We start from the raw sequence: 18,352 nt of genomic DNA, 5'->3' as shown, positions 1-18,352 counted from the left end.
GTGTTTTCCATGTTCAATCTTTCTAAATGAATATTAATTTCCATGTTCAATACCAGTAAAACTTTCAATACTTTCTTACCTTTGTTATTTCTTCTAACATTAAGCAGACTCTATAAATTTGACTAATCTGGTGTTCCCTCTGAAATATCTCGAAATAAATCTAAATTACTTTTTTCTAGAATTAATATAGATTGTGACATTCAAATTACTTATCTTAAGCCTTGCAACGTTTCACAACGTTGCCTGAAATATTTCCTGTTGAAGTTAATAAATTAAAACTTGTATAACATTAACACTTGAATTATAAACTACATTATGATCGGAATGGCTTAAAACGTTGCCTTATAAATATTTCCTGTTGAAATTAAAACTTATATAACATTAACACTTGAATTATAAGCTACGTTTTGATCACAATGGTTCACGACGTTGCCTGAAATATTTTCTACTGAAAGTAATGAATTAAAATCTATGTAATATTAACATTTCAATTATCAACTACCTTTCGATGCTATGTTTATTTGCATGCATTTATAATAAAGTAATTACAAGTTTTGAATGTAACTTTAAAAAAATCGAGATCTGCGCTCGTGTACCTAACCCTAAGGAGAAGGTTACGCGCCTACATCAAACAGAGACCGATTTGATGCGCAGAAGGTTGACAGTATTACACTGATCATTAAAATAAAAATTGAACACTCAACATCACTACTACCAGAAATCATTCATTTACTAGTACTATCACAAAAAAACTCTGCACACAAATAAACAGCAAATGTAAGTCAAGGACGACACATAATCTAATAACATTATTTGGACACTGTCCTGTGAAGGAAAGTAGCAAACAGAAATCGTTTGTCATTCATACCAACTTACCTAAAACCAAACTTAGAACATTTAACAAGGAGGTCTACTTAGAACCTGACCCTCCTTGGTCGACAAAAGACCTAAGTCCCGATGGGTGATTAAGTGAGTGTAGTAAGAAGTGTACAGATCTATTCTTTAGGCTATACAAATATAACAGTACTGACCGTTCTTTGTCCGTGTAAGCACTTCGCAGGGTGTAGATGGTTCTTTACCAGAATTGGTTTGAAGGTTCATTAAGTCTATATGGGGATACATACAAATTTTCAGTTTTATGTTTTGTGGTTTTACATGGGCGTTTTTCACATTTTGTACTATTACTTTACCCTCTGTTGATGTATCTCCACCAAGTTTGATACGAAAGTCTGTTGGGTCCATTTTATGTTTTACAGTTTTTATGTGCGTTTTTTAGAAGTACAGAAAAGAGAAACTACTTTTCATGTTCTAAGATAACCTTTCATTGATCACGAATTCACATAATTTCTGCTCAGGGGACGGGTACCCCAGCTCTTAATATGAGTGTAGCACCTGAGAGTAAATACATCAAAAAAGGAGGAGGGTTCTAAACAGTACTTGTTCATAGCTCGTTTATTGAGAGCTTACATAAGAAAGATGCCTGAAATTATGTTGATCCAAGGAATCTGACCGGAAGCTGACCACACAGTTACACAACCCCTTTCAAACATGTGGTCAGCTTCCGGTCAGTTACCTCTTTCTTTGTGAACCTGACGATGACCGAAGAAGGTCGAAACGTTGTTCGCTCTTCTATGTAAAGTGTGTTTTCAGCCCAAACGAGCCGTTTCCTTTGCATATAAATTTTCAACAAGTGGTTCTCGTCATCACTGAGTACCTGTCTCTCTTATGTCACACATAACCGAATACCGACAAGATTGTGTTACAAATATTGCTTTTGGTACCCTCGTTGGACAGACGTGTTTACATTTCTTCACGTGATTAATCCCAAATGATGATTAAGGGCAATAGCGGTGTGTTTTGAGCAGAAATTCTGTAAAGGAAAAGCGATATAATAAGGAGAGTGCCGTTAAACTACCGGTCAACTGAAGATACGCGAGCATCGCGGTTTTATTGAAAAGCACGATCAAGATGGCTATCTGCGGTGATGCACGAAAGAGCCTATCAAAAGAAGAGTGTTAACTACTGATTCACTTAAACATGCCGTGATTGAAGGACGTTTTCTAGGTAAACAAGACCCTAATCACGGTAAGCCTAATAGTGGCCAAACTAATAAACTATCTGGTCTAAGTGTAACCTCACAAACCAATGAGATTAAAGGCAATGAAACAACACAAACAGCAACAAAACAGAACTATAACAAAGTGAGAGTGTCTCCAAAACCCAGAACAACACAAACAGCGACAAAACAGAACTATAACAAAGTGAGAGTGTCTCACAAACCCAGAAACAACACAAACAGCGACGAAACAGAACTATAACTATAACAGAACTATAATAAAGTGAGAGGTGTCTCACAAACCCAGAAACAACACAAACAGCGACAAAACAGAACTATAACAAAGGAGGAGTGTTCTACAAACCCAGAAACAACACAAACAACGCACAAAACAGAACTATAACAAAGTGAGAGTGTCTACAAAACCAGAAACAACACAAACAGCGACAAAACAGAACTATAACAAAGTGAGAGGTGTCTCACAAACCCAGAAAACAACACAATCAGCGACAAAATGAACTATAATAAAAAAGAGAGGTTCCACAAACCCAGAAACAACACAAACAGCGACAAAACAGAACTATAAGTGAGAGTGTCTCACAAACCCAGAAACAACACAAACAGCGACAAAACAGAACTATAACAAAGTGAGAGTGTCTCACAAACCCAGAAACAACACAAACAGCGACAAAACAGAACTATAACAAAGGTGGAGAGTGTCTCACAAACCCAGAAACAACACAAACAGCGACAAAAACAGAACTATAACAAAGTGAGAGTGTCTCACAAACCCAGAAACAACACAAACAGCGACAAAACAGAACTATAACAAAGTGAGAGTGTCTCACAAACCCAGAAACAACACAAAAGCGACAAAACAGAACTATAACAAAGTGAGAGAGTGTCTCACAAAGCCCAGAAACAACACAAACAGCGACAAAACAGAACTATAACAAAGTGAGAGTGTCTCACAAGCCCAGAAACAACACAAACAGCGACAAAACAGAACTATAACAAAGTGAGAGTGTCTCACAAACCCAGAAACAACACAAACAGCGACAAAACAGAACTATAACAAAGTGAGAGTGTCTCACAAACCCAGAAACAACACAAACAGCGACAAAACAGAACTATAACAAAGTGAGAGTGTCTCACAAACCCAGAAACAACACAAACAGCGACAAAACAGAACTATAACAAAGTGAGAGTGTCTCACAAACCCAGAAACAACACAAACAGCGACAAAACAGAACTATAACAAAGTGAGAGTGTCTCACAAACCCAGAAACAACACAAACAGTAACAGAACAGAAAACAGAACTATAGCAACTAAAACAGAACTATAACAAAGTAGGAGAGTGTCTCACAAACCCAGAAACAAACACAAACAGCGACAAAACAGAACTATAACAAAGTGAGAGTGTCTCACAAACCCAGAAACAAACAACACAAACAGCGACAAAACAGAACTATAACAAAGTGAGAGTGTCTCACAAACCCAGAAACAACACAAACAGCGACAAAACAGAACTATAACAAAGTGAGAGTGTCTCACAAACCCAGAAACAACACAAACAGCGACAAAACAGAACTATAACAAAGTGAGAGTGTCTCACAAACCCAGAAACAACACAAACAGCGACAAAACAGAACTATAACAAAGTGAGAGTGTCTCACAAACCCAGAAACAACACAAACAGCGACAAAACAGAACTATAACAAAGTGAGAGTGTCTCTCACAAACCCAGAAACAACACAAACAGCGACAAAACAGAACTATAACAAAGTGAGAGTGTCTCACAAACCCAGAAACAACACAAACAGCGACAAAACAGAACTATAACAAAGTGAGGGAGTGTCTCACAAACCCAGAAACAACACAATCAGCGACAAAACAGAACTATAACAAAGTGAGAGTGTCTCACAAACCCAGAAACAACACAAACAGCGACAAAACAGAACTATAACAAAGTGAGAGTGTCTCACAAACCCAGAAACAACACAAACAGCGACAAAACAGAACTATAACAAAGTGAGAGTGTCTCACAAACCCAGAAACAACACAAACAGCAACAAAATAGAACTATAACAAAGTGAGAGTGTCTCACAAGCCCAGAAACAACACAAACAGCGACAAAACAGAACTATAACAAAGTGAGAGTGTCTCACAAACCCAGAAACAACACAAACAGCGACAAAACAGAACTATAATAAAGTGAGAGTGTCTCACAAACCCAGAAACAACACAAACAGCGACAAAACAGAACTATAACAAAGTGAGAGTGTCTCACAAACCCAGAAACAACACAAACAGCGACAAAACAGAACTATAACAAAGTGAGAGTGTCTCACAAACCCAGAAACAACACAAACAGCAACAAAACAGAACTGTAACAAAGTGAGAGTGTCTCACAAACCCAGAAACAACACAAACAGCAACAAAACAGAACTATAACAAAGTGAGAGTGTCTCATAAACCCAGAAACAACACAAACAGCAACAAAACAGAACTATAACAAAGTGAGAGTGTCTCATAAACCCAGAAACAACACAAACAGCAACAAAACAGAACTATAACAAAGTGAGAGTGTCTCATAAACCCAGAAACAACACAAACAGCAACAAAACAGAACTGTAACAAAGTGAGAGTGTCTCACAAACCCAGAAACAACACAAACAGCAACAAAACAGAACTATAACAAAGTGAGAGTGTCTCATAAACCCAGAAACAACACAAACAGCAACAAAACAGAACTATAACAAAGTGAGAGTGTCTCATAAACCCAGAAACAACACAAACAGCAACAAAACAGAACTATAACATAGTGAGAGTGCCTCATAAACCCAGAAACAACACAAACAGCAACCTAACAGAGTACCTCATAAACAGAGCAGACAGCAAACAATACCGTACGACAACTACATACACATCAAAGTACAAGATGGATGAAGGTTATAACACAATACATGTAAACAAGTAGCCGAATCTTTAAAGAAAAGTACGTGTGGTGAAAATGGTAAAACCACAGAAGTGGCTTCTTTTATCTAAACACGAAACATCCGTTTTTAAAATGTCTAGATACACGTAGAAAAATTCACTCGAAGCTCTAAAACAGCTGCACGTACTAAAACTATCTAACGTCAAAACACATACATCTGGCATACACCAATAAAGAAAGAGCAACACTAAGAGAGACACCCGATAAAAACACCATTATGTGGCTGCAGTATACAAATAAATAAACACCGATACATACCTCACTTCACGAGAAACTACACACATGTCAAATCTCCCGTAATTTCCTAAGTTTAACAGAACGTAGGACTGATCTCCCGGAATTCTAAAAATACTGTTCTTTTTCTAAACTAAAGCTCCACATAAACAATGCACTGACTTTTCATATCGTTGTGAACAACAACCGATAAACATCGCCCGCAATACGATTGTTCCTTCTTATCTTTGCCGCCATAGAAGTATCTGGTTACCTTCGCCTAAAATGAACATTTCTGACCGACGATCACCTAACACACATACATGTCACAAGCCTATAAACACTCATCCAGAAGGAAGTGTGGTATCTTGTTGTTTAGTCAAGCTCCGTCTTATTTACAACCTGTGGAAAAAGTCCTGTGACTGTGAGAATGCTTCACTGAAGTAAAAGTGCATAATGCAATGAATAGCACGTGAACTAACTTAACTGTCCACCAGACTGAAAGAACACTAACATGTGTGTAAACAATCTGTAAAAAGTGAATTAGTGAAAGGGTCAGTGTTAATGTTCCTGTAGATGGGTTTATAGAGAAGCAGGAAGCAATTGAAAAGCCCAACGAACGCAATAGATCAAAATTTCGCACAGAACCAGTAAAAACGTGTCTTATGGTGATTAGTGCATTTGTCTCTGGATTGTTTGTTTGTTTGTTTTTAATTTCGCGCAAAGCTACTCGAGGACTATCTGTGTTAGCCGTCCCTAATTTAGTAGTGTAAGACTAGAAGGAAGGCAGCTAGTCATCACCACCCACCGCCAACTCTTGGGCTACTCTTTTACCAACGAATAATGGGATTGACCGTCACATAATAACTCCCCCACGGCTGGGAGGGCGAGCATGTTTGGCGCGACGGGGATCCGAACCCGCGACCCTCAGATTACGAGACGCACGCCTTAACACGTTTGGCCATGCCGGACCTTTGTCTCTGGAGAAATTGGACAAGAGCAGCTCGACGTAGCTATTTGGTTCAGTAAGATTTCATGGTAGACAAAGGATATACCTTTTGTGGCTATGGCGTCTTCTGGCAGTCAATGATGGATAGAACTGGCTGAATTGGCGAGCCAAGTGTATGTCTGACATAATCCAAAAAGAAATCGTCGAGGGATATTTGAATAGTCAATCCAAAAGAAGATAAAAACTCTTTCCCAGTACCGATCAGTTCATCAGTGTAAACCTTCGACTGCAGAACCGCCTTTCGGGATTTTACAGTAATGTTTACATATAGTATACACAGTTATGACTGAATCTACCCCAAGAACATCTTAAGGGCGGAGCAAGTGACGTGAGTGGCTAATTGTCTGACGTACGTGCAAGGCCCAAAGACCTAACCCCTTAGGTGATAAAAATCACGTAAACTGCAGCTGTTTTTCCCCTCATTTTTCTCTTACAAAGGTGTATAAAAGCAGCATTTCAGGTCAAGCATCTTCCACCTCCAAGTCTTCTGGGGGGAGGGGGGGTCAAGGGTAGGATTACGACTTACAAGGCTAAAATCCGTGGTTTGGTTCCCGTGATAGACGGATAGCCCATTGTGTAGCTGTGTATTAAAATCACATAAGAACAACAGTTGCTTCTCCGTGGCCCACAGGTAAGTCTGAAGGTTTATAAACTTAGGCTTAGATCCTCGCAGTGGGCATAAATCAGCTAGCTCGTTGTGAACTTTACGCATAACAACAAATCTCCCATAAGTCGCTGGCCAAGAGGTCTTTCTTCAATACAAATGCTCATCAGTGGCTAGACGATGAGAAAGAAAATATCCTATGAAGTACTATTTCATATACTACTTTAGATGTTATTTTACATGCCTTTGATTTTGATAAACTAAATGGAATTTGGAAGCAAATTGCAAAACATCTACAGTTAACATGGTTTCTATAACAGTTATAAGTGCACATTGCTAAAAGCGATAAAACAGTGAATTAACTTCAAACTTTAGTATTTCTACGAGGACGTTTAGATATATATTTTCATCTGTGAAAAGTAGGCTTGTAAGTGGTGTGAGGCCGAACAATAATAAAACTAATTAGCTAGCATTTCCGTCAAGTGAAGGTTATCTATTTTCAACTTAAAAGTAATTTGTGCCTTGTGGACCTAGACCCTTAATAAAGTATTCATTTCCAGACCAGATAGAAGACTGAATATTGATAGTGAATCTGTAATTTTTTTTGTATGTAAATAATTATTTGTAATAACTATTAGCAATAACAATTAGTATAAATTATTTTTCATTTTATATTAAAATATATTTGTGTTAAGAAAGAAAATTATCACTCTTGTTGGCAAATATCATAATTAACTTCTAAACTAAAATTAAAATTTTTGATCATTGAAATCGTAATATGTAACGTACGTAAAGTATTGGGTTGAGGAATAATTCGTGAGCGTTTTTTCAAGTTAAAAAAATATTCATAAATGAAACGCTTTCGCAAAATATTTCATGTCATTTGGTAGATAATTTTTTGCTCTAATAGATGGTGTGTTTGATTTTCATATGTCTTTAATTTTTGCTTTCATTTTCAGCTCATTAAATGGAATGTCAAGTGGACAAAATCGAGCATTTTCGACATCATCTGCTTTTCGCATTTAATTTTTTGCAATTTCGTTTAAAACAATGCATACTATATACCTAGGTATTACATGAAATAAAGTATCATAATAAATGTTTTGGGTGTAATGTGTTCATGCATTGAAGTATTGTATAGTCTTGCATGTAATGCTGGAATGAAATTATTTAAAAACGCTGGAGAACACGGTGTGATAGGGATATCTCTTCTCGATGGTAAGTGGACTTTAACGCTAAATAAACACCAGAGCACAGAAAGAAGAAACTAATGAACCTCCTTTTTATTTCTAGATGCTCGGGAAATAAAACATGTAGCTACAACTACGAAAATTACGACATGAGGACATGTATAGGCACTGGAGCTGTCATCGTTAAGTTTGTGTGTGTACAAAGTAAGTTTTTTTTTTTATCATAAATTCATAATGTTTTGCACCGTTCTGTGATTCATTCTCAGTCTACACGTTCAAATTAAGTTCATTTATTGAGCATAGGATAATTAATTTTATAATTCACTGACCATCTTGTAATTATCAGAAAGTAACCTGTGAAACCTTGACCTTTCGACTGAAGAACAGAAATTGAGGGACAGCGTACACTAGGTTTAATATTACTTGGAGAGAGAGAGAGATGGGTGGGGTAGTGTAAGTGATATAATCACCCAGACAGCAGAAAGTAACATATTGAACAGCCTACTACTCAATCTGTGACCCAGACAGCAGAAAGCAACATATTGAATAGCCTACTACTCAATCTGTGATTGTAGTTGACTGATGTAAGTGTTTAACGGACAACCAGACAGACAAAGATAGCTGGGAATTAATTAACAAACAACTTAAAACGTTCTTACTGCTTATCACAAAGACTTAGGTAATTACCAATTCAGTGTTTTCTTTTTAAAATAAAAGTCAGCAAAAGAAACTGGTTATTGTTAATTAAAATGACCCTGCATTTGTATCATAGTGTTTTTGTTTTATCATTACAGATGTTAAGGTAGGTTCATCAGTATTTCATGTGTGTTAAAGTGAGCTTGTTTTAGGTTATGTTTCTCATTACTGATACTATGAATAAAATTTCCTCCTCACATGTACATGTATCATTATATTCTTGGAAACATTAAAGTTAATTGGTATAATGGAAATCTTTTTTTCCTAGCTATTTTCTGGTTCATTAAGTATACGTTGATGCATATCACAGATAAAATTAAATGATTCTCTATGCTGGAGATGTACCTAAGATAACAGTTTGATTGAAACACCTTGAACCATGAGAATTTGGCTAACGTCTGAAAGCCACACGTAGATATACTACTTGTCTATTTATGTGTGTGTAGATGTTTATACGTAAATGTCATCGTAATTAGTGCCTCCAGCACACTGGGGGTTGGAATGCTAACTTTAAGAGGTGAGTTTCATCATACTTACATCTAAACAGTAGCACTTTATTTTTATTATTATTTTTTATTTTATTTTTCATCCTTTTATGTTTGTCTTTTTCTTATTTCAACTTGGGAGAGCAGTCATCTTCCCACAACTGTCTGCAGGCAATGAATGGTGATATAGATGTGGGACGTTGTGGGCTTGAGCACCCACATCTCGCTCTCATAATTTCTAATCTTCTCATGTGAGACTAGCAAATAAGAGGTTAAGACTGATAAATGGTGTATCCCCACTGCAATGTGGGTCCTGCTTCTGCAGCGACCTTCAAAACCTAAGATACATTTTATAATCCCATGTTGTAGCTTGTACTCTAGGACTTTTTTTTTTAAATGCAGCATATTTTGTTTAATTTTAATGTGTTTTGTTTTGGCTTAAACATTTATGGTTATAATACATAATTTTATATACACTTACATGTATGTGCATGTTTTTGGAAAGAGTTATGTCTTCATTGTATTTTTTAAGTGTCTGTAATTTCAGTGTTTAATTATTACAATGATTATCACTGAAGACAGATTTCAACCACCACCGGTAAGTTCACTGCTTACTGTGATTGTTAAAATAAAAACAAATTCAAAAGTGTAAGAACATCAAAATTTCATCTTTTTTTCTCAGCAGGAGTATGAAAGATAATACATGAGGAAATATGAATAGTATGTCCACTAAAGGACTGACCAGTCTTACAGTAAGGAGGTTTATAGTGTGAGATTTAGGAAGAGTGATGTAATAGAACATGATAGAACATGTGATAAAATTTGGGAGAAGAAAAACCAATCTATCATATAAGAAGAGGTATATAATTGAACATTAGTAAAGACTATGGATAGAAAATAACCAATCACATGATAGAAAGTTTACAATGCAACATGTAGGAAAAGTGGGGGAGAAAAGAAAACTGTCCATTCTTATGGGAAAGAGGATTTCTAGTGTGACATGCCATAAAGATGTTGGGAAATAAATTAGTGAATCATAAGACAAAGACAACTTGTGGAGGGAAAAAAAAATTAAAAATTGGAAGGAAATAAACTAGTCAGTTTCACAGGATTTGGTGAAATAACATGTGGTAAAGGAGTTGAGAATTAAATTGGCCAATCATGTGACAAAGAGTGTTTGTAGAGAGGCTTACTAAAAAAGGTGTTGGGAAGTAAACTGGCCATTCGTGTGACAAGGAGTGTTTGTAGAGAGGCTTACTACATTACTAAAAAGGTGTTAGGAAGTAAACTGGCCATTCATGTGACAAGGAGTGTTTGTAGAGAGGCTTACTAAAAAAGGTGTTAGGAAGTAAACTGGCCAATCATGTGACAAGGAGTGTTTGTAGAGAGGCTTACTAAAAAGGTGTTAGGAAGTAAACTGGCCAATCATGTGACAAGGAGTGTTTGTAGAGAGGCTTACTAAAAAGGTGTTAGGAAGTAAACTGGCCAATCATGTGACAAGGAGTGTCTGTAGAGAGGCTTACTAAAAAAGGTGTTAGGAAGTAAACTGGCCATTCATGTGACAAGGAGTGTCTGTAGAGAGGGTTACTAAAAAAGGTGTTAGGAAGTAAACTGGCCAATCATGTGACAAGGAGTGTTTGTAGAGAGGCTTACAAAAAAAGGTGTCAGGAAGTAAACTGGCTAATCATGTGACAAGGAGTGTTTGTAGAGAGGCTTACTAAAAAAGGTGTTAGGAAGTAAACTGGCCAATCATGTGACAAGGAGTGTTTGTAAAGAGGTTTACTAAAAAAAAGGTGTTAGGAAGTAAACTGGCCAAATCATGTGACAAGGAGTGTTTGTAAAGAGGCTTTACAAAAAAAAGGTGTTAGGAAGTAAACTGGCCATTCATGTGACAAGGAGTGTCTGTAGAGAGGGTTACTAAAAAAGGTGTTAGGAAGTAAACTGGCCAATCATGTGACAAGGAGTGTTTGTAGAGAGGCTTACTAAAAAAGGTGTTAGGAAGTAAACTGGCTAATCATGTGGCAAGGAGGATTATTAAGACTTTTATCAAAATAAAGCACAAAACAACATTTCGACCTTCTTAGGTCATCATCAGGTCAAAACATTGTTCTCTATTTTGGTAAAAGTGTTAATAGTCATACCAGCTGTCTTGAGATACATTTTTACTTCAGGTGGGTTTCACGAAGAAGGATTATGATTGGTGTTGGATGATAAAATGAACCAAGATCCCAGTGACTCAGCAAGAAGTCTCATAGCTTACAACTTTGAAATTTAGGTTTTAATACTGTGGTGAGAAGAGTTTAGATAAGTGTCTGGGCAGATATATGTGTAAGAACAAACAAAGCAGCAAATTCAATATTCAGTAATGACTTGGGGTATAAAATAAAAATACAAGTTCTACCTGTGATCAAATAAACAGTTTGAAGAGACATTGAAGTGACTGGACTGAAAGTACAGAAAAAATATGAATATTAATTTTTAAATAAAAAGTATATGTTAAAATTTTAAAAAATATTTCAAACATCAGAAACTCTATGGAGAATTATATAATTTTTAAAATCTCAAGTTTCAAAATTAATGCCATTTTGTGAGATGGTTTTCAGGGATCATATGATTTAAGCCACTGTATTTAAAACCAGTGTCTAAAGTTATTCTTAAATAACTGGTAAATCAGTTCTTCAAGTATTAATATTCCAGCTTTACAATTAGCTGTGTGAACTAGATGTTGAATGAAGGTTCTTCAAGTACATAATTTCAGCTTTATACATTATTTAGCTGTGTGAACTAGATGTTGAATGAAGGTTCTTCAAGTATTAATAATTCCTAGGTGTTGAATGAAGGTTCTTCAAGTATTAATAATTCCAGCTTTACACATTATTTAGAACTAGATGTTGAATGAAGGTTCTTCAAGTATTAATAATTCCAGCTTTACACATTATTTAGCTGTGTGAACTAGATGTTGAATGAAGGTTCTTCAAGTATTAATAATTCCAGCTTTACACATTATTTAGCTGTGTGAACTAGATGTTGAATGAAGGTTCTTCAAGTATTAATAATTCCAGCTTTACACATTATTTAGCTGTGTGAACTAGATGTTGAATGAAGGTTCTTCAAGTATTAATAATTCCAGCTTTACACATTATTTAGCTGTGTGAACTAGATGTTGAATGAAGGTTCTTCAAGTATTAATAATTCCAGCTTTACACATTATTTAGCTGTGTGAACTAGATGTTGAATGAAGGTTCTTCAAGTATTAATAATTCCAGCTTTACACATTATTTAGCTGTGTGAACTAGATGTTGAATGAAGGTTCTTCAAGTATTAATAATTCCAGCTTTACACATTATTTAGCTGTGTGAACTAGATGTTGAATGAAGGTTCTTCAAGTATTAATAATTCCAGCTTTACACATTATTTAGCTGTGTGAACTAGATGTTGAATGAATTCATCAAGTATTAATAATTCCAGCTTTACACATTATTTAGCTGTGTGAACTAGATGTTGAATGAATTCTTCAAGTATTAATAATTCCAGCTTTACACATTATTTAGCTGTGTGAACTAGATGTTGAATGAATTCTTCAAGTTGCATTGCAAAAAATGTAACTGTTAACTCGATATTATTGATTAAAAGCCATTTTCGATGTTACTGCTGTGCACATAGTCTTCAATACAAAAGATGTTCAACATCTTTGTTATAATTTAGTTGTTTGCTAGCTAATCAGGATGATGATACTAATACTAGAGTTAGAAAGATCAGGAAACAACAAGTTCACCAGTGCATTTACTTGACTACTTTTAAAGATCTGAGAAACCTGGCTTATACAGTTATTATCAAGTCCAACCAGGCCAAAGAAACAGTGAAGAACTAGCTAAGTATCAAGAATTAGGATGTTTAGCTGGGAATACAGCTATGAAGTTGGATTGCTGCCACTTGAAGAACCTTCATTAAACACTATCTGAAAGCTTATTGAATCATCTTGAGTAACACTGGTTTTACAGCTACAATAGTTTGACTCCATTTGATAATGATAGATGGAAAACTGCACTGAGAGATTAATATAGAAGATGAATTGATACAAACAGTTTCAAAAGAAGAAGGTTACTTCACTCTACGAGACTTCTTTACACTTGATGATGTGTGGGTGTTCGACATTGAAGAAGAGTGCATATTGGGAAACAATTTCATTTGGAGACATGGATGGAAGATTAGGCTAACTTCAAACGTTTGTAAAGTCTATGACCAGAAAATCATAGTGTGCTACATGGCAATTACTACCCCACAGGTTAAACTTCTATTGACAATAACGAGGATAGTCACTGTTCCACTCAGAAGTGGCATACTCATATCAGGAATTATTTGTAATAAATCTTCATCTAGTGACAGGGTCATAATCAGGCCCTCTCACAGTTTCAGAGAGGTCAAGCCACTGCTCTCTTTTGAGGCTCCTGGCTATAATAAAACAAAAATGATGATACATGAAATCAAAATAAGACAATTCTTTGCCAAAAAGGAAAAGTGAAGCATAATTTGAATATTTAATTTGTATATATAATTTGCAGCTCTAAGTTCAAAGTGTGTCACATTTTGGTTTGATGTGGAAGGCACATAAAAACAAGTCAGAAAACTTAACAAATGCAACAAAAAAAAAAACACCCTAAAAACAAATGTCTAAATTTGCAGCTTCTTTTGAGCTTAAGCACTAGGTCAACTGCCCTTTTGTTGGCCTTAGGCATAGTGGAACCAAACATTATGGCATGTCTCGAGGGTTGATGTTTGGAAGAGCTCTTTTGTATCTTAAGAACAAAGATGCCAATTGTGACTTTACCCATGAAAGACTTAAATTAATTTGTGATAAAATGTAAAGTCACTAAGATGTTAATGCTGATAAGACAATTTCATCAAAGTAACATAGTGTGACTAACCAATCACTGTCACAAAATGAATGAACTCCAAAGTAAACCAGGTGTTGAGAAGAACCAAATGTTGTTCTTAAAAGAATCAATGGTTTGACTTACTGAATTCAAGGTGACAGGATGAAGGTCATCCACAGTGATCTTCTTTAGAGGTATATTAGTGAGAGAACAGCCAAAGATGAGTTTGTCAGCAGAAAGTCAAGCAGTTGAATAGTTCAAGGTTTTTATTATGGTCACTTCCAGAGGATCAGTAAAGACAGTACCACTTGATGGGGCAGCTACTGATGATAAGGAACAAAAGCTAATTGTATGGGCCTTAAAAGAGGAAAAACTCCAAAAAGACTTAGTGTACTGTTTTATTTGTCATTTAGGACTGTTCAAGCAACTTTACAAACTGGGAAGGGGACCAGTGTATTAAGCTATATTTTAGTTATTTGCCAGAAGGAGATGTTAACTAGGATGGTGATATTAGGTTTTAAAGATCACAAAAATAGTTCTTGAGCACCTAGAAATTTCATTGAATTTAGAGAACTGAGAGTACATTGAAAGTATGGGTAAACAGTGTATGTTGGTCATTGAGAATTTGAAGCATTCAGTTCAGTGTTTCAGTGAAAGTTATCACATCTGTGCTGCTACTCGGTTTCTTATGAGTTGTTTATCTATTAAAACTAATGAAAGCATCCACATGTCTTGCAGATTATAATAAAAAGTTGTACATGAGGTGAAGCCTACTTTTAGTTGCAGTTTATGTTGTGATGTTTATTCATGAAATTAGGCCTAAAAGTGAAAATGGCTCAAACATTATTGAATTTAATTAATTATCTTTACATGAACTCTTTCACAATATTTTCACCAAATAATTCAAAAGAATCCATCTAGTAACAGATTACTTTACAACAGTATTCTTAAAACGAAATAATACTAGTTGGTGTTCCAATGGTTAGGCCTACAAAGTGTTGATTAAGAGAAAATAAGAAAGCAGTATAACCAACTGATGTTAAATCATGCCATCTTCTCATTTATAAATTACAAAGTTCTTTTAAAACTGCTGCTTTTTATCAATTAATTAATTATATTACTAAATTTAATGTTTTTCATCTTTACAACAGAAACATTTGGTGATTTAATTTTCCCTCACAGAATCCCAACTTCAGAGTTTCTGTAATGTTGGTGTTAGAGAACAAACAGGTTACATCTCATCTCCAGGATTTCCTTACTTCTATCCCCAGCTGGACAGATGTACATGGAACATTACAGGTGGTGAGGGCCAGAAAGTTGTGGCACAAGTTTTGGATATTTCTACCATTCCACCTCAACAACATTACAGTCAGGCTGTGTGTGATAATAATCTGTCTTTGATGGACACTGATGATAGGAAGCTGATAACAACTTGTGGGGGACACACTGGACTTCTTGAAGCAAGTAGAGAGCCATGGTAACATTTTGAGGGTCAACTTTCACACTGCTCACTTTAACCCATTTCGAGGATTTCTTCTCAGATACCAGTGTAAGTGGTCTTTCACATTTGGGTGTACAGTCCACAGGGACACCAGTGTAAATTGTCTTGTGTCTCTGTCCTACAATGTCACACAACACTAATGGTAGTCAGGTACCAGAATCTCTTGATTTTAGTTGCTGGTCCATGCATGCATGAAAATGACTTTAATAAGATTGTTTTAGATCCCAGTATACTAATAAGCTGATTTTGTATAAACGTTTGAATTGCTCCTTAAACAATAATTTTAAGGAAGACAATTATTCTTGGCTGAACTTTAAGTATTTTTTAGTTTACACATTTTCAACTATTGTGAACAAGTTGTTTCACTAACTCTCTCCATCTGTTTCAGTAAAGAACTGTCCTACTATTCCTCCTCCAAAGTTGGGGTATCTTCACCAACCAAATGAAAGCTTAGCTGTTTATGTATGCTACAGAGGCCATGTATTCAATGATTCACTGGTAAACTCACAAACAATATTATGTATTGATGGAATTCACTGGAATACTACTTTATCCACTTGTATCCGTAAGTGTAGGTTAAGTATGTCTATCTTCATACAGAGTAATACTACTTTACCCACTAGTATCCGTAAGTGTAGGTTAATTGTTGAGTATATATGTATCTTCAGACAGAGTAAAGAAAACAAAACTTTATATTTATTTATATGTCTTTTGTATTAATGTTCTATTAAACATTTTTGTGGATAGTTAAAATTAGATTTGAAGTAAAATTCTTCTATTTTTTTAAAGTTAGTACTCAGTGAGTTTGACATGTTGGTAAAGAAATTGTTTGCAGAATTTGTATCAAAACAAACTATATAATATTTAAATTTGGTAATAAAAAATTAAAAATAATTATTTCAAAGAAAATAACTGAAGTAGGAAATGCTAAGGTTTCAAAGTATATAGTATTTCATGCTTGAATGTGAATAAATATTACAAATTCTAAAATGGAAATGAAAACAGTCATATTTTATAAAATGTACCTTTTTCTGAAAACCTACAACCTTCCTAAGGTTTTAACATATTCTTCAAGTTATCTTACGGTTTAGATGACATTTCACAATAAACTTAAGATGTTTTCTAATTGTGAAACTGATTTTGTTACGTAGGTTCTCATCATGTTCGGTACTTCAAAAACCATTCTGATGATATCTGTACATATTGTTAGTATAAGATCTTAGTCAGTAAGCACAGGTTTACTCTGTGATGATAGAAGGTACTTACTGGTTACGTGCATTAATAAATTTAAACTTGCTGCGAGTTTACTGAAAAGTCTCTTTTAATTCAAAACACCTTGTGACAAAATGTTACAATTGTGTTAGCAGTTAGAGTTGATTGAAAAATAAGTTAATTCTGGGTGAAGCAGTTGTCTGGCATGCAGGAGGTGCAAAGTGTGTAATGTGAATTGAGGAGATAAGAAATGTGAAATCATCAGAGGTGTACAATTATGAAAAATTATGTATGTACCATTTGATTTGGTCACCAAAGATTAAGTTTTATCTGCAATTTAAGAAAATCTGACATCTTATATCCATCAACATTATCTGAGAGTTTATAATGAAAAACCTAAAAATTGTTTTAATTAGAGATTCATTGGGTCAGTTCTTGAACTTATCACCTGCCATTATTTAGAAACTGTCAGTTCGAATTTGTTAGATATGCTAGTTTTACCACAATGGAAAAGTACTGTGATACTGATTTATAAAGAAACTAACAACAGAAGTAAACTTCATCTAACTTGTTTTTTACAGCAATAGAAGACCAAAAGAAGAAGACAGAAGCAAACTTCAACTGATTTCCAACAATCTGACCATGACTAATGACCAACCAGTCATTATTGATTCGGTCAGTGATGACCCCCCAACAGATCTAGTTCCTGAGTATGATCAAAGTTCATTAATAGTAGGTAGGTAGTAATTTAATTTTTGTTTGTAAATACGGATCTGTAGATTCAGTTTTGTATATGCTACAATCAAAGTTCATAACCAGTAGGTAGGTTATCTTTGTTTGTTAATACAGAAACTACACAATTTTAAATTTCTTTTGTTTATCCTGCAGTATAAGGTTTTCTTTCTTGTTTCACAGACATCTGGGTGCCCTCTATCTTAATGATAGCCCTTCTTGTTGGAAATATCATAATTGTGGTCATCATTCTAAAACTACGTCGGTAAGATCTTTAATATCCATCCATAAACTGTAATTCTTTGGTATCTCTTAAATATACTTAATGATTTTGGCCATATCCACCAGAACTTCATTTACTATATATATTGTTGACCACCTTACAGGTCAAACACCATTTTTATTTATGCATGTTTGATTTACTTTCATAGTTTTTACTTACATATACAACTTTGTATTAGGAGTGAAAATATTATATTTAAATTTTTCATAGAAAGAACAAGGCAGCAGAAAAGTATGAGTTTGAACCTTCACCTTTGGTGGATCCAGCACCTTCAGAAGTTTAAACATTGTTGGGAAGTACGACTAAATCCATTTTTAAGATATTTCTGTGGTTATGCTGTCTCTTCTGGAGTTTGTAACTTTTGTTAATGGTTAGATAGTTTTTGTTGTACATTTAATGTGAAATATAAAAATGTTTAAAACAAAGTTAACCATGTACATCAAAACATGAGAATCTTGTTTGGTTAAACGTTGGAAGAAGACTTCAGTTAAGTAATTT

General features: G+C 35.0%; 1 protein-coding gene across 1 annotated transcript; it reads left to right on the top strand.

Moving 5' to 3' along the window:
* Positions 1-6,075: 6,075 nt before the first annotated feature.
* Positions 6,076-18,277, top strand: LOC143228422 (uncharacterized). Its single transcript, XM_076459684.1, has 8 exons — positions 6,076-6,908; positions 8,175-8,275; positions 15,309-15,590; positions 16,016-16,192; positions 16,779-16,794; positions 17,421-17,575; positions 17,755-17,836; positions 18,065-18,277. Exons 2-8 carry the CDS (start codon positions 8,221-8,223, stop codon positions 18,135-18,137), a joined length of 840 nt encoding a protein of 279 aa, XP_076315799.1. The 5' UTR covers positions 6,076-6,908; positions 8,175-8,220; the 3' UTR covers positions 18,138-18,277.
* The last annotated feature ends 75 nt before the right edge of the window (positions 18,278-18,352 follow it).

This window comes from Tachypleus tridentatus, chromosome 10, assembly GCF_004210375.1.
Source record: "Tachypleus tridentatus isolate NWPU-2018 chromosome 10, ASM421037v1, whole genome shotgun sequence".
Taxonomy (NCBI): Eukaryota; Metazoa; Arthropoda; class Merostomata; order Xiphosura; family Limulidae; genus Tachypleus; species Tachypleus tridentatus.
Note: the sequence above shows the minus strand (reverse complement) of the source record. Positions and strands in the feature narration are given on the sequence as shown.

What these genes read in the sequence shown, in the direction of transcription:
- LOC143228422 (XM_076459684.1), top strand. Translation starts at nt 8,221, where the DNA reads ATGAGGACATGTATAGGCACTGGAGCTGTCATCGTTAAGTTTGTGTGT. An exon ending in TCAAAGTTCATTAATAGTAG is followed by an intron (nt 17,576 to 17,754) that starts GTAGGTAGTAAT and finishes CTTGTTTCACAG; the next exon opens with ACATCTGGGTGCCCTCTATC. An exon ending in ATCATTCTAAAACTACGTCG is followed by an intron (nt 17,837 to 18,064) that starts GTAAGATCTTTA and finishes AATTTTTCATAG; the next exon opens with AAAGAACAAGGCAGCAGAAA.